Source organism: Zootoca vivipara, chromosome 2 (genome assembly GCF_965207765.1).
Source record: "Zootoca vivipara chromosome 2, rZooViv2.hap1.1, whole genome shotgun sequence".
In the NCBI taxonomy this organism is placed as follows: Eukaryota; Metazoa; Chordata; class Lepidosauria; order Squamata; family Lacertidae; genus Zootoca; species Zootoca vivipara.
The window spans coordinates 82,554,606-82,575,514 of NC_142584.1; the positions used below are offsets into that span (position 1 = coordinate 82,554,606).

The following is a 20,909-nucleotide window of genomic DNA, read 5'->3' on the forward strand; positions in this document are numbered from 1 at the left end:
TGTTAATCTGCATCTCCAGTCATTAAGGGTTGGTTTATTTACCTGCAGTGCTGCATTTACTTGCCAAGCAAACCCAGACTTCTGACCTCTGAGCCGGATGCCATGGCATAAAACTGACCCTGGTTCTCTCCTTGCTATGTAATTGCCTTTGCCTGGCACAGCTAAGCAAGGGCTGGAGGCAGCTATCAGCACTGCAGGAGTTCCAGTGTCCACTCCTGCATCAATAGTAGGAACGGGGGGAGTTATTCAGTGTGTTGTTCCTTTCTGTAGAGTGGCAACCAGTAGGATCAGCTCATTAGTTAAGGCCCCTGGAAGATCTTCTAAGCCAATATGTTGCCCCCTCCTTTTATCTAGCATTACTACCATGTTGTTAGCCATCCCCATATCCCACGGCATTATGCTTCAAAGACTTGCCACATGAAAAGTGCATTGCCTATTGTTAGGTTTAAAAAGAAAATACTGAGTCAGGATTAGTGGGTGCAGTTTTGCAACTGGGGAAATCAGAAACACGAACTCCCCTAGTTCTAAAAGCCTCACTCCCCTTTGAACAGGACCCCTATTAATTAATTCAGTTGAATTTGCCTTGGGAAACAGAGACGACTACAAATCCCATGCTCCCTGGCAGGAAAATGAAAACTTTGAACATGCTCAGGACCATTATTTTTGGTTCAGTAGGGCAGTGTTTCCCAACCTGTGTGCCTCCAGATGTTTTGGGACTACAACTCCCATCATTCCTGACCACTGGTCTTGCTAGCTAGGGATGATGGGAGTTGTAGTCCCAAAACATCTGGAGGCACACTGGTTGGGAAACACTGCAGTAGGGTCTAGGCAGCCGTCTCCTCTTTATAGAAAGGTTCTCTTTGTTTGGAATGGGTAGTAGCAGAATTCAGCACACAAAAACAATTAATTTCAAGTTTCTGAGTGTTCCCAAGGAAAGTTCAAAGCAAAACAAAAATGATTTTTGAGACAAGGCTGAGGGAGTTCACCCGTCACTAGTCCAAATGCGACCAACTTGAATGAAGATGTTTGGTTTGAAGCTCATAGCATACCTTTAAAGGCAAATTGACTGTAGCAATAGTCTGATTCCTAAATCCTCATCAAAATGAAGTCTTACATAGTCTTCTTGTCATTTCTACATGTAAACAGGATTGTGACTCTCCAGCTCATAGAATTTCACCAAGGCAATCCCTGCTTATTGGTGCCTGAGATATGCTCTGTCCTGGCTGTACTGATTTGTGATCCAAGATAGCCTTCCCATTTGATTAGATGAAACAATGTTGTTAAAAGACTGGTCAAATATTAGCCAACAATACTGGAGTATTTAAAGCCTTAGTTTAGTCTCTAATTGCAAAATCCCCTGTCTCCAAGAAGGTTCTAGAGTCCAGTCCTTCACAGGATTTTTAAAGACCACCATACTAGGCCTTCCTCCCCACAGCAAATGTAAAGGACTCTCTTTCTCTGTGGAGCCTAGCTCCTACCTAGGTGTTTGTGACCTGTGCCGCTGTGGTGAAAACGCACACGTGTGTGCTTCATGCTTCTTCCTAAACTTCGTGTTTCAGTTCAGACATGCTTTTATTATTTGTACCCTGCCCACCTGACTGAGTTGCCCCAGCCACTCTGGGCGGCTAGGATAACTGGGCGGTAAGGATAAGTAGGCCAAAATGGTTCAGCCTTTAGTTCTCATAGACACCTCATATGCATAAGGGAAAGGTGGGAGTTGTGCCTGAGAGCTGTGCTCTGGATGCCAAGGTACCTGCAGGCCATTCACACATGAATTTTGCTGCTCTATGTGAAGCAGCCAGAGCCCCCACTCAAGCAAAGGAGCCCTACACACACAATAATTTAATAAGTTCTCACATCTGGTTGGCCACTGTGAGAACAGGATGCTGGACTGGATCAGACCAAGGACTCATCTGGTCCAGCATCCTGTTCTCACATCTGCCCAACCAGATGCCTGTGGGAAGCTCACATGCAGGGCATAAGTGCAGCACCACTCCCCCCCCCTCCCAATTTGAGCTCTCAAGCAACTGGCATTCAAATGCATACTGCTTCTGATACTGACACCACAGAGGTTGTCATGACCCTGAGCTGCAGCTTACTTCTGGAGGAGGCAAAACCCCCAGAAAGTTTTAAGAAAGGTTTGAATGTCAGAAAACAGTTACCATAGCTTTGGTGTGTGTGTGTGTGTGTGTGTGTGTGTGTGTGTGTGTGTGTGTGTGTTTAATAGTTGAGGTTTAGTGTCTAGCTGCACAACTCTATTAATTCGGTTTTCTCTTTGTCTTTTGTTGGTAACTTAGTTTTTGGTTTTGGTTTTTGGCCAGCCTGTCTTTTCTGCCATTTCCCCTTTTCCAGTTGGCTCCTTAACTCACCTTGTCTTTCCCGATAACATACAACCATCTCATGCCCCTTTGATTGTGTCAGTTCTTTCCCCACATTTTTTTTAACCTTTATATGCACATCAGAGGCATCCTTCCTTTCCACACCACCAGGACAACCATACTCTTACTTCTTGCACCTCGTTGCCCCACGCCAATTACTGTCTAAAATGTGGGTGGGTGGGTTGTAAATAAAGTAGTTTACTGTTCTCATTTCTCTCTGCTAAACTATGTATAACTTGGGATTTATATATGGATGAGCTTGAGCTTGATGTACCTATCACAGAATAGCCGTGTGCAGATTGACAGGATGCCTTCTTTCATATAATTGTGCTTCTGAGTGTTGCAGTGGCTGCAGCAGCATTGGAACCCCCTTTGAAGCGCAAAAATTGCTCAGCTGAGATTGGCAGGTGAATCACACCTGTGATACACACTTGTATCCATGTTATAAAAATTGAAATTGCCAGCTTCACAGGCACTGTGATCCCATGTTGGCACTTCAAAAAAAAAATGTCCATTGAACTCAGTGGCATGTGAGGATGAAACTCTTATCTAAATTTGTTTTGTGTTGTTTTTTTTGTGCGTAGAAGGAAATTCACGTTAACTACTTTGGCTCAATTGTAGCTCTATCGCTAGAGCAAATCGACAAGATTCCTGGGTACAGTAGCAAACCTTGTTACTGCACTTGACTATAAAATACTTAGAATCCCTCTTTGCTCTATTGGGATGAATATTCCTGCCTTGCGGGGGTTGGACTAGATGATCCTTGGTGTCCCTTCCAGGTCTACAATCCTATGACTATAATACTCATTGCAATTGCCAGTGTTTTCACTCAAAATGTTGCTTGCTTTTTCATTTCAGGGAGGAGCCATCTCCATCCTCACTGCGTGCGAAAGACCAAATGACTTTTCAGGCATGGTATTAATTTCTCCTCTGGTAGTTGCAAACCCAGATGTAGCAACACCGATCAAGGTAAAAATCCAGGCATAAATTAATTTCCAACATGCTAGCTAAATGTCAGCTGAGCTTTACACAGTCTCCAGCCAGTAGCTCTTTTCCCCCCACCAGTCCTTCCTCTGTACATGTCAATTTGCACTAAAAAGAAAAGAAAAGGGGGAAGGATTGATTTAAGGTCCTTACTAATTTTAACTGAATTTCAGAGTAAAAGCCATGGTCACTATGAAGACTATGGGCCTAAATATGTGTTGGAAACATGTGAATAGCAAAATCCCAGTGGCTGCCTTTAAGAAAGTGCATGAGGCACCATTGAGCGAGTGAGATCTGGAGCAGAGAAACCTGCAAAGACCTAACAACTGGCTTTTGCTGTCACTTTACCTCTACTATTCTCCCCTCCCTGGCTTTTTCCATATTCCAGGTTCATGTTTACCTTTGTAAAGTCGCTATGAGTGGAAGGACACTTTTCACTTATAATTCTGCCTAATATATTTTCAATTGATGTGGCTTATGTGATTGGTGGGCTTTCTTGGGAGGCGAGGTTCAATCTAGTTTGGTTCAACCTAGTTTGCTTTAGCTTCATAGGTTTAGTCTCAGTATTACACAACAAGCAATTTTGAATTTGCTTGCATTTAAGTGGATGGGGGGGGGGAACGCCCTGAGATTGGAAAAGTAGCCTCAATCCCTATATCCAGTCCCGGCATCTGTTAATGATAAGCATGGGAGCATGCATGCAGTTGTTGCTCTACTCAAACTTTATAATGGTAAAATTTAGATTTTTAGAATGGCGACATATGCTAATCTTCATTATTTATATCAGTGGAATTCAGTGAAGTTTTACTCAGAGAAGATATATTGAAACGGATGCCCCTAACCTGGACATATTTGTTAGTCTACTCTGAATAAAACATACCATGGTTGAATCCCACCTTATTTGTCTTGTTAAGAGCGCATGCAATGCATATATATGTACCATCATTTAGATCAGGGTTTCCCAAACTTTGGGTCTCCAGCTGTTTTTGGACCACAATTCCCATCATCTTTAGTTAGCAGGACCAGTGCTCGGGGATGACGGGAATTGTAGTCCAAAAACAGCTGAAGACCCAAGTTTGGGAAGCCCTGATGTAGATGGATATGCACCATAATGAGTTAAATCTACCAACCACAACTCCTGGCAGAAGACACTGTGCAAGAACACTGCTCAGATGAGTTCATTAGCTTTTCCCCAGGTAAAACAAGGTACTTGTTACACAAAGCTGCTTAATTAAAAGCCTGTTGTTTCACTGACTCTTAGTATCACCCCCCAGGAAGCCAGGACATCTCACCTCCTCAGGCCAGTGCTAGGAACTAAGCCTAGACTAAACACATTAGGCAGAGCATAAGTAGTGGTGCACAAACAAAGCACAGGGGCACATTCATGTTAAATATTTAAAGCACTCTTAAACCTCTTTAATAGTCATGGCACTCCCCCCCAAAAAAAGAATACTGTGAACTGTAGTTCATTAAGGGTGATAGGAAATACAGCTCTGTGAGGGTGTCTCCTAACATGTAGAAATATGTGCATTAGTGCCAGTGGAAAAGTGAACTTTTCCAAGTGACTTGAAGTTCCAGGACCACGTTTGCATTTCTGGCGAAGACATTTATGTCCTAAAATCTCTCTCTTGGCCCATGTGCTAAATGGAGCTCATGAAGCTTTGGTACAAAAGGAGTGTTCCATGGCAATGGCATTTGAAATGCCTCTAAATGCCTCTGAAATCTGTGACTGCTTTGATATTTGGTACCTTGGAGAAACTCTTCATTTCATCCTTTTTATCTTTGCTCTAATACAGTATAATTTCCCAATCCATAGCAACTTTGATAAAGGAAGATGAGAGAATGTTATGTGACTGGGTGTATTTAATGGATTTGTACTCTAGCAAGGTTGCACGGTTCATTTTATACTTTGCAGGAAGTATCTCTGGATACAGTATTTGACATTCAAAGAGACTATAAAACAAAGGCCCGGCTATTTGTTTTCTTGGTTGTCAACATTTCCAAGCAATCACCACTTAATTAGAAGGTAATTTTCAAAAGATCAGAGGAGAATTTTAAATATTGGGCTTGATTGCAAAATGCTTTTAATGGGAGAAAGAAATACATTTTCCTTCTCTTCTGTGGACATTTTTATGCTCCAGAAGTTCAGACCTTTTGCATTTAACTCCCAGAGGGCAGGTATGCAATAGATTTCCTTAGTCAATGCCTGCACATTTGTTCTTGTTTATTTGTGTCCCCCTAGAGAATGTGCTTCACAGAAAGAGTTGCAGCCTAGGCAAATACTGGTTGGATTGCACAGGCGACAATTTGCATTGTAACAGACTGAAATTAGAAGTAAATGGTGATGAGACAAAATTGGGCTGCTTTGAAAAGTGAAGCGCTGCTTCAGTATTAGCTTCTTCAGCAAGGACTCTCTCCCTGCTTATTTTGGTGCCAGGAAGAAATGCAGGAGTCCTGAAGCTGGACAAAGATGTGTTGAGGAACACTGCCTGTTGCATCATGAAATGGCATTGTAAATGGCCATGGGAACTTTCCCTGCCTTTTCAGTGTATTTGTACTGGAGCTGTTAGTTGGCACTTAAGACCGGATCCTCAGCTGGAATATAACATTGATGTGGTGGTACAGTAACAGAGAACCTCAAACCATTTCTGCCACCTGCTGATCTGGCTCCTGTAATTCTCTTCTTTGCTGTCCAAGTTACTAACTACATTCATCTCCCTCAGGTTTTTGCAGCTAAAATACTTAACTTAGTTCTGCCAAACCTGTCCCTGGGATCTATCGACCCAAACGTGGTTTCCCGGAATAAAAAAGAGGTGAGAATTTTATTGCTCTTGCAAATCATTGCGGTGTCTGTTCTTGTTTCCCAGTCTTGTCCATTTGTTCTTGCCTCAGCAGTTTGACTGAACTACAAGTGCCAAGTTGCATCTTGGTGCAAACTGATGAAATGCCCTCGGAAAAGGGATGGGACCTTGTCTGTATAGACAATGAGAGAATTTCATACGGCACTTAGGAGGAGAAAATTTAATCCAGCCTGAAATGACTTAATCCTCATATGTTTTGCATCAGTATTGTGAAGCAGGGAAAATTCATTCTGTCATTCTGTGTCCCTGTTCTTCATCTTACGGTAATATGGAAGCAAATGGGTTGACTTCATAGTTGCCATGATGCACCCGTGGTGGCGGCTGCCCAGTAGTAGACCTTGCATTTTGCAGTAGCTCTGTAGACAAGCACCTCCGTGCTGCTTACAGACATTTCCTGAAGCACAGGATGCAAACCTGCACCTGCAGCCGCTAGTAAAACCAGAGATATCCACAGCAGCTTTGGCATCAAAACGGTAACAAATAAAAATGTACTTGTTCTTTAAAGGAGAACACAATCATGGCCATACAGGCAGGGGGGAAATGAATGTAAGCAGAGGCTGACAAAGGATTGCTAGATGGGGTTGTAGTTCATTGTAAAGATCAACTGAACTGACAGGAAATGCCACTCTGGGATTTGATTTTGAAAAAAGCAGCAGTCTGAGACTATAGCATGTTAGTGAACGCACATTCCTACCAGCTCAGATTTCTCTCAGATGCACTGTAAATATATTTAATGCTGCTAACTTGCTAGGTAAGCTGCATTGCAATGATTAATACATGCTGATGGAGCTCTCACCCTGGAAATGCTAAGAAGGTGTCTGACAGCAAAGTGCAAACAGGATGCCAGCAATGCAGCAAGGTTAAAATGCTTCTTAGCACATCCAGCCTGTTGTAGTCAACAACACTTGTACTTAACAGAGAGGTCTACACATAGCAGCTTAAAGGAGGATTGGGTGTATGTGGCTCTGCATTTAAGGTCCAGATTCTGTCTTTGGTATCTTTCATTAAAGAGTCCATGAGCCAGACTGCATGCTAAATTTCCTGTGTTTCTGAGCTTTTCAGTACAGGGATGTTTTAACTTAAATTGCTGGCGCAGGGGCTTCAACATACCTGTAGCTTGCATAGTTTTAAAAAAAAATTTTAATGGTCCTATTGAAATGTATGGGGTGGTCCGTGTCTCCCCACCCCCACCGGAAATTACAGACACACAGGGGCAATAATCCAGATCAGAACCACATCAGGTGGCAAAGGGTTAAAGCCCTCCAAATAATCCCCATGCCAGGGTCCCAGCAATTTGTGTAGAAAACAAATCAAATACTTAAAGGCACAGCTACATAGTGAGTGTAATTTGTAGTTTGCCCTTTTGATAATAGATCTGGCTAAGAAATATCCCTGCCTGAGAGAGCCTGGAGAGCCATTATCAATCATAGTAGACAATATTTGGCTAGGAAAAACAATGGGCCATCTCTCCGGAAGGCAGCTTTTGGCAAGTGTTCATGGAGGTCATCCAATCCATACAGTCCACATGTGCAATGTACTAGCAGTAGCAGCTCACATGGAGTGTTGGCATCGTGCAGCCACCCTCCCCCCAACACTGGCACAGCATACCTGGGCAGTGCTGGGGCAGGGCAGGGCAGTGGTGTGGGTAGGACTGTGCAGATGTTGGATTGACTCCACCAGTAAATCCATGCAGTCCTGCCCCAGCACTACCCAGTTAACCTGTAGCAACACTGGTGTTGGCCAGACAACTCTGTCATGCTGTTCCACCACACTGACCACTGCTGCTTACCAAATCGCTTTGGAACCAGGAACACCTCTTTGATGTCATACATTACAGATACCTACTGTTAGCAATTTGAAAATATTGTCTAGTTTGCTGTGATTAGATTTCTTCTGAAACATTACCTATAAAAGTTTGAACAGTCTCTCTCTCTCTCTCTCTCTCTCTCTCTCTCTCTCTCTCTCACACACACACACACACACACACACACACAGAGAGAGAGAGAGAGAGAGAGAGAGAGCGCAGTCCCCAGTTTCTTAGTTCCACCTACACTCAGAATCTTAAAAATACGAATTTAGAATCTGCTGGGAACAACATAGGAATTTGTCTGATATGCACATGAGACTGTATCAGATTAAAAGCTCATCCAAGCCTTTCTATGGCCTCTTTCTGCACAAGTGTGCCCAAGACAGACCTCTTGACACCCAGCCTATTATTGTGACAATAGTTTGTTTTAAAATGTTTTTAATGCTGTATTTTCAGTTGTTGTAACCCAACTTGGGAACTTATGGCGAAGGGCAAATGATAAATTGAAATAATAGTAGTAGCAGTAGCAATAACAGAGAGCTCAGGTAACTGCGATGCAAAAAATGCCCAAGGTGAGTCAAAGCTGATCTCTGACGCCAAAATTTGTCCATCTCTGCTATGTGCATCAGAACTTCCAAGCAATTTGAAAACATTGCCATGTCTGCTGACATTGGCTTACTTCTGAAAAATGACCTATCTGTAGTTTGACAGAAATAAATCCCCAGCATTTTAGTGTCACCTACACTCAAAACCTGCAGAATACAAGTTTAGATTGTACTGGGAACAGCCACTATTTACATGCTGCACGTATTCATCTGCCAGACCAATTTCTAGTCTCTATAAATATCATTGGGATGTCCTCCAAGAATTTCCTGACTTGTTTGTGTTCATAGCAGTTTGGTTTTGCAAACCAGGAACTGAAATGTAAATGATAGATTCGAGACATTTTGATCAAAAAAAAATTTCTGGCTTGTTAAATTTGATGCAAAACTCCAGATGTGTTGGGGTGCAATTTCAAAAGAAAGCAAGGCTGTCACCATAATCTAAAATGTGTTTGATGCGAAGGCTGTGTTGCTATAGATTTATACTTGGGTTTGGGGGGTGGGGTGGGCCTTGCCTGCCTTAAAAAGCAAAACCCACTCAATCTAGCTCTAGTTGAACAATCCTTAGTGGTCCCATCTTATGATGTGCATCTCCATCTGCATTAAGATACATCCAGCTGGTTCTGTGGACCTGAGTGATCATTGCAAAGCCAATGGGAATCCAGAATCCAGCCTTTTCCCACTCACCAGTCTTCCTTTCTCGATCTCTGAAAAGGTCATTAAACCAAATTTTAGGGTTGAAAAAACTATATCAGTATACAGCCATACCTCGGGTTACAGGCTGCATGTTTTTGGGTTGTGCACTGTGCCGAACCCGAAAGTACCAGAATGGGTTACTTCCGGGTTTCGGTGCTCACGCATGTGCAGAAGTGCTAAATCGCGCTTTGCGCATGCACGCTGAATTGCGACCCGTGCGTGCGCTGACGCGGCGCTGCACTGCGGGTTGCGAACGCTGCGTGTTGCAAACATGCCTCCCACACGAATCACGTTCGCAACCCGAGTATCCACTGTATTAGGAGGAATTCAACATGGCGCTAAGGAGATCACTCCGTCGGTGCAAGCATTTGTGCTTACCTGATGAAGAAAGCTCTCCCCCTGCACCTTGTTCTGGGGGTTCCCCTGGCTGCGACTCCCGAGCCAGTTTGCGGGGAGGAGATGGGGGAAGCCCAGTTTCACTAGCAGTAATAGTCCTTCTCTGTGGTTCTGCTAACAGGACAGGTTAGATGAACAGAGGCAATAGTTTCTGTGCTGGAAACTTAGGAGGGGCTTGCAAACATCATGTTTACTCTGCAGTATCAAAGCAACTCATAGTGTTCCAGTGATGCCTGTTGTGTTTTCTTCTTTGTTTTGTTTTGCTTTACTGTACTGTACTGTACTGTACTTAAACGCTTTTCTACCATAGTTTTTTTTATTAGTATTTCATTTATATCCTGCTCTGCCTCCCTAAGGAGCCCAAGGGAGGCAAGCACATCCACAATGGGTTTTTTTTTAAGAAGCATCCTAAAACAGTTTAAACTGTTTGGTTGGTTAGGGTTGTTTTTGGGTTTTTTTTTTAAGAACTCTCCTGCATTAGGATTAAAAAAACAGCATAAAACAAGGTTAGGGAGAGAAAACAAAGAAAATCCCATTAGGCTATTTCCTGGCATTCGTGGCTTTGCATATGAGGGTGGCGAAGGTGGTACGTCATATGAATTTATCTACGTTATTTTATTCTGCGGGAAGAGGACGTCTGTCACTCCGCCCACCCACTCCTTTGTGATTTTTCTTCCCCCAAGAATTTTTTATCTGTTGCTTTTTCGTCGGGGAAGCAGCTTGAGGCTGGGCTGCCTGCACGTGGTGCTGTGTCACAGCACCAAACAACTTGGCAGTTTTTAGTCTGCAGCCAGTTGCTAAGTAGCCGGAGCAACCCAGCACTTTTGTTTAAATTGGAGGAGAAAAGTCGAATTGGCCCGGGTGAAAATGTCAGAGGACACCCAGGTGCTGGGAAAGGGAGTTGGCAAAATTGCATGCACTCGCCTCAGTTGTTCCGTTAGCCATCTCTTTCTTCTTCCCTGAAAGCACATTAAACCGGAAGCCAGACCTTTCTAAAGCAAGGTTTCTCCTGAGCAGAAATGGGAGGAGGACAGTGAAGAAGCAGAGTTTAGATGCCTAAAGGCAAGGGAAGAAATGCCTTGATTCATACTTGTCTACTTATTTAGAGTGGACTGTTTGCAACAGAGTTATCCCATTGGTGCAGGGACTTCCACCTGTACGGAAGGATTTTCTCTCCATCTTCTCTTCCCCCATCCAGGCAAACAAAATCTTCTGGGTTTCCTCACGTACCCTTAGGCACAGGGGCACAAGCCAGCGTTTCTAAGAAAAAATATTTCCGTAGGAGAAATAGAGGCACAGGATGACTGTGCTCCACATTTCCCCAAGAACACTTTTGCTGCACCCAAGGTGTGTTTCAGTGTTTGACTAAAAAGCATATCTGCCTTCAAAAAAATCAAAGCAACCGCCCCAAACCAACAAGAAACTGAACTTTCGGCACATGCAGCATCTCCCATGAGTATTGACCAAAGTCCATACCTGCTGTTCATACTTTCTATTTACGCAGCAGTAGAGATCAGCACTGCCAGGCAGTTTCCCGTGGCCTAAAACCCTCAGGAGGGCCCACCACATAACCCACATGCTCCAGCCACCCTGCTCCTCTCATTGCTGGTCCACTGGTTTTCCTTTGCCCAGTGCTTGAGCCCAGGTGGCTGTGGCTGGCAGCTGCCATTTTAATTCCCCCACAATGCTTTTGGGGCCCCAAGACTGCACTGCTATAGAGCAATAGTACATGGAGCTCCAGAGGCATGGGGGGGATTAAAATTATAGATACTGGCTTTTAATTTTTGCTGCTGCTGTGCCTGCCTTCTATTGTCCAGGGAAGAGGAGGGGCCCCCTGCTGTGCCAAGGGCCACTGCAGGAAGTGGGGGACAGCAGGAGCCCTACCAAACTTAGTGGTGGCCCTCCTCTCCCCCCCCTCTACTGTAATGAGATGGAATGACTGCTACCAATTGAGGGAAGAAGGAGCTAATCTCATAGCAGAGTCCATGGAATTCTGTGACGAGTTAAAGAAGAAAGGAGGTTGATGCTCTCTTATTGTTAATATAATTGAAGTAGCACTATGTCCTGCTTAATATTGAAATATTTTGGAATTGAGATGCTTATTGATACTTTGTGTTGATTTTTCAAAAACCGAATTGTATTGTTTTTGTTGCTGTATATGATGATATTATATATTGCTGAGTGCTCACTGGAAGGACAGATCCTGAAGCTGAGGCTCCAACACTTTGGCCACCTCATGAGAAGAGCAGACTCCCTGGGAAAGACCCTGATGTTGGGAACGATGGAGTGCACTAGGAAAACGGGACGACAGAGGACGAGATGGTTGGACAGTGTTCTCGAAGCTACGAACATGAGTCTGACCAAACTGTGGGAGGCAGTGGAAGACAGGAGTGCCTTCTGTGCTCTGGTCCATGGGGTCACAAAGAGTCAGACACGACTAAACAACAACAACAACATTATGACCTGCTTTGAACATGGTTTTCTGTAGAAGGCAGCATATAAATTAAAACCTCTCATGTGACTGCAATCAAAACTGGGAACCTTTGTGGAGGCTTCACCACATAAGAATGTGCTGCCTTTAAAGCAAGTATCCATTGAGTTGGTTAAGCCATAAAATGTTCATTAAATGTCCCTTTTATTTCAACAGGTTGACTCTTACACCACAGACCCGCTAGTTTACCATGGCGGAATGAAAGTCTCCTTCGTCATCCAGTTGCTGAATGCCATTGCCAAAATAGAGCGTTCACTCCCCAAACTGACTCTTCCCCTGCTGGTGCTCCATGGTTCACCTGACAAACTCTGCGATATCAAAGGCTCTTATTTGCTGATGGATACGGCACCAAGCCAGGATAAAACTCTCAAGGTTATCTTGGGTTTTTTTGTAGGATTAAGGGATTGGTGTTTACTGCTTGGCAGTTCGATTGGGCTCCTTTCCGGCTGATGTAAGGCACTGTAAAGGAAAACCTCACCTGGGGAAGAGGCATGTGTCAACTTCTCTATCTTCCACAGGCTGATATGAGTTAAATTCTGGGGCAATACTTAAGTAGGTCTAAGCACATTTATTTGGAAATAAATACCACTGGACGCCACTCAACTAATCTAGAGCAGACCTTCTAAAATTAATGAACCCCAGTTAGCTGTGTCCATTAATTTCACTGGGTCTATTCTGAGTAGGGTGAACATTCTTGATTTCAGCCAAAACACAAGGAAGTTAACATGAAGTAATGGGAAGCATGTGCAGAAAAACAAAAACAGGGAGTGCAATACCTACTAGGATTTCACAACCATAAAATATTTAAATTACACTTAATTTTTATTCATTAGATGTTTGAGTGAACATCTGCTCTAGCAATAGGAGAGTAAACAAAAAAAGAGGGATAAAGTGTATTTTTATCAGGTGTTGATGAGCAGCTTGAAACAAGCTGCCTTCTGAGCCATTTTGAAGTATTTATGAAGAATTACAGTGCATGCAGTGTAGTTTTGTACAAAAGGGATGGTACATGCTGAAATTCGGCACCTGCTTTCAATCCATGGTTACAAACAGTAGTTATGATCAGTTGAACAAGGGAGAGATGTGGGGCTTCTTTTTCAATCTCTGCTTGGTTTTGTGACGCTAGCATTACCACTCTGTGTGCATCGGAGCATTAGGGGAAAGATGACTTGTTAATACATGTTAAAGTGCAGTTCTATTTGAGTAGATCACAGATGGCCACACTTGCTTGCAGGATGCGAAGGGTGTTATTGTAAGCTTGTGGAGTTCATTCATATACTACACAGTGCCTGTTGTGCAATCCTAATCCCCACCCTTGCTGTTGATGGTGGTGAGAGCAGGGGTTTAGGGTGGCACATAGTGTCCTCTTCTCTGGACCTCCACTGGCAGAGAGGAGTCATGGGTGCCAGGGGTGGTGGGTTCTCTGATGTGGTAGACATGTAACCTTTGCCCTGGCAGACAGGAAGCTACCACTGTCAGTTGGCAGCAGAAAGCCCCCAAATGGGTCATTTTGATGTATGGTTCCAACATCTTTGGATCCATTGGGTCATATTCAACTAGGGTTTACTCAGAGAAGACCCGTTGAAATGGATGTGTCTTTAACCGTGCCTTTAACCGTGCTTGTTTCTTCTCTTTGCAGGTGTATGACGAGGCTTATCATGCCCTCCACAAAGAGCTTCCTGACGTGACTGCATCTGTCCTTAAGGAAATACAATCGTGGATTAGTCAGAAACTCTCAGCAGCAGCAGAAGCCCGTCGCTCTTAAAGAAAAGCTGGCTTGAGACCTTCTTAAATGGTTGTTGGGCTATTCCGGGAAGATATTTTTTCCTTTTCTGTTTTTTACAACCTCTTTTCCGGGGGCAAAAATGTTTCTCTTAAAGGGACTCCTGAAATACGCTATTTTCAAACAGACATTTCCTGTGGCGTTGTGGGGAGGGGGGTTGCCACGCAGCGGTTTGAAGGGCGCTTTCTTCCCAGCAGAAAGAGCTACGGGAATGTTGTATCAGTACAGACTTCCCAGCTGGGGGTGCTGCTTTAAGGGACTTCCTTGAATCCCCCCTCAAAGCCCACAACACGCTCTAAACATGTTCTTTGTTGTCCAGGGAGTTCCTGAGGTGCTGAGGTATTTTTTTCCATTTTTTAAATATTGCAATAATCTTCAGAACGTTTTAAAAAATAATTGGCATCTTCCATGTCATTCAGTTTCTACTCTTGCCAGGTGATCATTCCTCCCTCCTCTACTTCCAAGGATACAAAACAGATCCAAAGGGAAACGTCTTTGTCAGATGGAGATGGAGCTAGGAAGGAAGTTAGGCTGCTGGCGGAGTCTCTTCCTGTGTGAATTCAGGCCATGACAGTGTTTAGATTTAGGGTCAGGCCAGGCCGAAAGGGCCTCTCAGCCCTCAGGGCTTTGAGAACAAGGAGGAGTCCAGCAGGCCACAGGAACAGTGCAAACAGCACTTGAGATGTAGCGCCGTTTAATGATCAGCCCCAGAAATGACGCCACTGAGGAACAGGACTAACATAGAAGTCTACAAGCCTTAAGGCATAGACTCTTAAGCACGCAAAAGAGATGCTGATGTTGTTACTTCTGCTTCCAGAAACCAAATCCTTCTTCTGTGCAAGAACTGTAATCTGTAAATACACGTAGGGGCTGCTTTTCTTGTTATTTGTGTTAACTGATAACTTAAAATGTAAAGTCAAAAGTTATATTTAAAAATATATATTAAATATAATATATAATGTCTCTAAAGGTCGTTCAGAGGTTTCTAGAGGAGGAGGAGGAAGAGGAGGAGGAACAGAGTATAGAATGAAGGCAGGGGGTGTCGCTTCTGCAACGTGTGTCCCTTTAAGGGATTTCCAGGCAGCACAAGTTTAACTCTGCCATGTTGCAATATGAATGCAATTGCCACTTGAAAACCAGGTGGTAGCTACCCGTTGCTTTTCCACAGTTCTCACACTCCTTTTAATTAGGATGAACCAGACAGAAACAGCTTGCCTTTGGGGTAGGGTAGTGTTTTCTCCCCATTCTTTTATTCTATCCATGTTTGGAAGGAAATAAGGGGAAGGAGTGAGAGAAAGAAGCCAAAGTAATGGACGAGTCGGGGACAGGAGGTGATTGTAAAAGTTACTGGATTCTCAGAGTCCATGGTATGTGGGGGCCCTGGAAGCTTGACTAGCAGAGTAGTAGGGCTAACATGTTTTTGGCAATACTTATTTGAGGAGGGGGAAATGGGCAGCGCTAAGAATTGAAAAGAGCCACCCGTTGAGTGAAAGTGCTTGTTGCATATGAGGAAGATTGGGATCTGTGTGGAGGGGTGAGGAAATGGGTAAAATGGGCTGTTTATGGTACGCATCTCTGAGGGAGGGGATTTGAGAGCAAAACAGTTATGTGGAATCTCTTAATTGCAACAATTTTGGGGTATTAGCTTTCACTGGGACTAGCTGCTTGGCCAGCTGCACCAGGAAAATATGAAGGAGCAGCCCATGGCTAGTCAAAAACATGCCACCTAGCTATCAAACAGTGCTTTCAGGCAGCCCAAAATTGCCATGTTTGTTGAAAGGCTGTGTAAAAGTGCCCCCCCTCCACCCTGACTAGTGTGAGGATTATGAGGGGCCTGCCAACTTTGCTTTGCAGCAAAATTCTTCTATTTATTACTATTCCCCCCTCTAGAATAACCCGTTAGCACTGTTGAGCTAGTCTCCTGTTAAAGTGACTTGGAAAGAGAATCAGTTTTAAAAGTTTTCCATTGGGTGCCTACCATGATCTTTCTACAAGAGTGCCAGTCCTGCTTTTACCATGCATTTCTGCTGTAGAGGGGCATGGAGAGTGGATAGGACTTTATATAATAGATACCCAGCAGGAGTTTGAACTCTCTTCACCTGCTGGTCTTTCAGCTTTGCACTGGGGGCGAACAACACAGCATTCCCCACTGTTGAGATTTTTCAGCTGGACCAGTAGTCTGTACTGTATTGCAAAACCACCCAGATTATGACAGTTTCACTTCCCACCTCCAAAGCCAGTTCCTTTTGGGAACTGTGAAAGAGAACTTTGTGTAATAACAAACAGCCCCCGAATCTAACTTTAATTAGCTCTGATCTGTTCTCTAATAAGGGTGTGAGTGGCAGAAGCTTAACACATCATAAGACCTCAGCAAGAGAAAGCACTGTAGGAGTAATAGTCGCCTGGTTTGCACAGACTCTTGCAACTCCTAGCAGTTCATCCAGATAAAAAAGCCGCCTTTTGTTATAGAATCAGGGTGCTTAAAACTTCCTTTGGCAGGCCCCGGATTAATGATTGGTTGCAGATATTTCACATCACAGAGGACTAGCCCTACCATAAGAGCTCAGCTCACTGAACCAGTGCAGCTGGAGTTGTGGCCTGTGGGTTACTAAAATGGAGACTGGGCTATGGGAGAACAGCATGCTTGCCGTTGCATATGGGTGGTGGGAGTTATTTCAGCAGCAAAAGCCCAGTGAATTAGATACACCATTGTTCTTCTAGCTTCATAATAGGCTTCTTTCCCCATTCCACGAGCTGAGGGAACAGGCAATATTGCAAGGGTGGTGACTAGCTAAGGTGAATGCCCTTGCATTTATAAACCTTAATTTTTTTTTAAAAAAAATCAGGTAAGCTGCATGAATAAGCAACAGTTGGCACAGAAGTAGAAGCACTCAGAAAATGCACATTGCACACATTAAAATGGCAATCAAGGTGGAGAGTATTCCAAAGATGTGCATGTTAGCTTAATTCTTCACCTATTCAAGTCAATTGGGAGTTTAGCCACAGTGTGAGAAATCTAGGTCAATGCTGGCTGCCTTGGAGGAGAAGTGCTTTTTTGCATTTAACTCCTACACACATGAGCACTGCTGTGCTGGTCTCTATTGTATACATGCCCAGAAGAGTTTCTAAGTTCAGTGCCTTTGAATAAATTTGTCCAGCGAAAGCCTGCTGTAACTCCTGAGCTTTGAAGCAATAGATCGAGAAGAGTTAGAACAGACTTCCCCAACCTGGTGCCCTCCAGATGTTTTGAACTACTGTATAGTCCCCATCCCCCTGACCATTGCCAATGGTGGCTGGGACTGGTGGGAGTAGCTGGGTTGCAACCACATCTTGAGGACCACATGTTGGAGACAAGTGGATTGAAAACTATTTATTCAACTGTCAAGAGTCATGCATAGGTTTGAAAAACCAGACACTTACTTAATGGGAAAGCAATAGCTACTGTTATTGGGAAAGTGATAGCTACTGTTCGTTCATTTTTGCTAAGGACTATGCATTTGGGGAGAGTGAGTTAGGGAGGTTATGTTCCTTTAAGAGCAAATAGAAGCCGGCCACCTTCACATAGGCCTATTGAGCTTCCGTCTGCCATGGAGCTTTTAAAAGAATAGAACTAACTGCTTAAGTCAGGCATCTCCAAACTTTGGCCCTCCAGATGTTTTGGACTACAATTCCCATCATCCCTGACCACTGGTCCTGTTAGCTAGGGATCATGGGAGTTGTAGGCCAAAACATCTGGAGGGCCGTAGTTTGGGGATGCCTGGCTTAAGTATTGCTTTCAAAAAAGGGGAGGGGCAATTTAAACAATACTCATTTGCTAGATGTTGGGGAATTTGAAAAAGACTTCTATTCCTGCTGGGATAGAATAAGCAACAGTTTGTAAACTGAATTGTGCTGGATCAACACCAGTGAAGACTCTAAAACAAAAAATCATTTCTGCTGTAGTTAAGCCTGTCAAGTCTAAGCTTGCTCATGCTGGGAAGTTGGACTTCTGCAATGTTCTAAAGAAAGTAACTTGGTGAGGAACCACAGCTGGCAGCCAGGGGCAGCATTTAGATTGTTGTGGGGAAATAAGGGCAGAGCCACAAGCTGCATTATGGCCATAGCTGTGGCCTCTTGCACCTGCCCTGAGAAAAAAGAGAGATTGTAGTGGTGATCTTCAGGAGCCTGCCTTGCTAATCAACATTAAACCAGCTGAAGCTCCTTGGGGCTGCCCTATCTCAGGCCTGCACAACTTGTGACCCACCAAACTGACTACAACCTCTCCTGCAGCCTGCAAAGTCTTCTGCTTTTACAATCCTAGACATGCAGCAGAAATGGGAGTCTTACAGAGTCTCAGACATTGGTGAGTGAGCCGTTATTTGGCTTGGCAGGTGACAAATTGCACAGGCCTGCCCTACCTTAAAATCCCAAACTCGAGTTCACCAAAAGCATCCACAATTTAAACTTGTTTGATGCATGCCATTTCTGGAGAGCAAAGTTCTCCAGAACTTGTATCAGCTTCCAGACTGCTGTGCTGGGGACCAACAGGGAGTTTCCCCCCTTTGAGAACTTAGTTCCTTTATGACAGAGCAATAGTTGTGTGTAACTAATGTATATAACCGCCATCATATGCACCGGACATGGCATGACAACCAGCCTTCCCATAACATGTCTGGCACAACGTTTTATAATGAGCCTGCTCTTTTTATATCAGTCCCCTTACCACTTTGATGACATTATTATCTTACCAAGATAACTTATTTTTCCAAGTAATTCCTGTGCCACTGTTTCTGCTTGTTTCATTTGTGCTCCAACTCACACAGTACTAGACACTCAACATACACACTTGAAATGCCTGTATTTACAGCGAGGAGAATGTGTACAACTTAGATACTTTTGAGAGAAAAATAAAAATAATATGTATATGAACACTAATAATAAAGATACGTTTTTTGAGTATGGCATGATTGAGAGCATTTGTATCTACCCACTTATATCAAGAGCTGCAGAGGTGTTTGGTTGTTGCTCTTTTGTAAACAACAACAGTGCTTTTACCCAGTTAATATTTGATAAATAGACCAGGTATTTTGTTAACCGAAGGGGAGTAACTCAGGGACATTCTGCAAATGATAATTCAAGTCTTTACCACACTCTAAAGAGGGGGGCCTTTGGGAATGCAAACCCAGGTTAGAAAAGGATGTTCTGGCACATGCTCATTCTCTTTGTTGATGGCACTGGATTGTGTCAGCGAGGGCTTTTTGTCTTCCCAGGAATACAGAGCCATCTTGAAGTGCAGGCTGGGAACCCTGCATGGATGAAGACTATAGCATACACTTTCACACGGTTGAAAAGAAAGAGCGTGGGCACAAGGAATAAATGCTAAAATGCCATTGATTGCTCATATTAATGTTTACTCATTGTCCCCTTGTGGGCTTCCCACAGGCATCTGATTGGCCACTGTGAGAACAGAATGCTGGAGTAGATGGGCCAGCAGACTTTTCTAAGCTTATTAGACCTCCCAAGTCCCCAATATGGCGCCTTCATTGAGTATACCTGCCTAGCTTCCCCTCCTTCACTTTACACCATCACTTCACCCTCTGTCTAGCTTCCGAAATGCACATACACTTCCCGTGATATTTCGTTGCTCTTAAATGCCTGTGTTCTTAAGCCATTTCATTTCCAGCCTGAGGGAACAAGGCCCACAGTACACAAGAGCTTAGAATCCCAATTATATCCTTTTAAGGGCCTCTCCAAATGGATGGTTTTTTTAGCATGTGTATTCTGCAATGTCACTAGTGGTGAATTTATACTGGACCCCACAGGCATTCCACTTTTTTTTACTTTCCTGAATTACTGCCTTTGGGAGGGGCACTATAAAGCACAACAAAAGTGGGACAAAACAACCACAACCCTTGAACTTTATGGAAAGTTACGAACATTATGAAAAGTATCAGCAGGAAGCCACAGGACATACTCCCAATTACAAACAAAGCAATATGTCCATTCCAAAACTTTTCCAGGCACAAACTCTGGAAAAAAGGATAATGTATAACCATCCCAATACTAGTATTTGCAAAGATCCATCATGAATGCACATTAAAAATGACATCTGGAGAGGCCCTTAGGAGACTTCTTGCAATCTACATCCTTGGAAACGCTGAACCTCGAACAGCTAATAAAACCTGTTACCAATAAGAGATGCAAGATAGAATCCTCTGCTGTGCTAGGGACCCTCACCCTTAATACCTAATGTTTATTTTTGTTAGCATTGGCTGAAATTCGCTTTTAAATATCTCAGCCAGCCGTCATATATCTTAAGTAACAAAGGCAACCACCTGTGCTCTAAGAAAATCTCATCATCTGCCACATTTTTGCATCTGCTATCTCCTATTGGGAATCCATCCTAATATTTTTTTGCTGGGGTTGTTGAGCTGGGAGGCTGCGAGCCAAGTCTTTTCAGAGAGAGCTTCAAGCTGCCAAGGCAACAGTTCAGTTCCACTGTAAGGTGAAGGGGGGGAGGGGAACTGGAAAATCCAAGCAAGTTAATTGGGTGGGGTTTTATGACAAGTAGACAGCAGAATGCAAGCATAGCTAGAAGATCAAGTCAACCCTGCAGGAGACAACATTTAGAGCAAATGGTGCTTGCAGTTTTAACTATTTCTCTGTCTCTGAAGTTAGTACTTCATAAGTAGGTGTGAGAGACACATCATTTTGCATGCTGCTCAGGGCAGATGAAAGTCTACTACAGCCAAGTATTGGCCCATCCAGCGGGACACTTGCTTCTGCCTTGAAGTCTGGACACACAGTTTCCTCTGGTGGAATTAATGCAAGGAAGCAGGCAACCATTTGGGGAAAGGTTGGGGGAGTGAGTTTGGGAGGCAGCAGAGACTCCATCAAGAACAAGGGGGGGGAAATCCTTCCAGTAGCACCTT

General features: G+C 43.7%; 1 protein-coding gene across 7 annotated transcripts in view; it reads left to right on the plus strand.

Moving 5' to 3' along the window:
* Window positions 1-18,936, plus strand: part of MGLL (monoglyceride lipase) — an 80,117-nt gene extending 61,181 nt beyond the window's left edge. For 6 of the 7 annotated variants that reach the window (XM_060271408.2, XM_035106463.3, XM_035106462.3 and 3 more), the window contains 4 exons: window positions 3,237-3,347; window positions 6,086-6,175; window positions 12,372-12,587; window positions 13,855-18,936. In XM_060271408.2, coding sequence (XP_060127391.1) covers window positions 3,237-3,347; window positions 6,086-6,175; window positions 12,372-12,587; window positions 13,855-13,980 — 543 coding nt within the window. In that variant the 3' untranslated portion in view covers window positions 13,981-18,936. The remainder of the gene's footprint in view (window positions 1-3,236; window positions 3,348-6,085; window positions 6,176-12,371; window positions 12,588-13,854) is intronic. The other variant, XM_088662340.1, reaches the window with a different exon arrangement.
* Window positions 18,937-20,909: the final 1,973 nt, after the last annotated feature.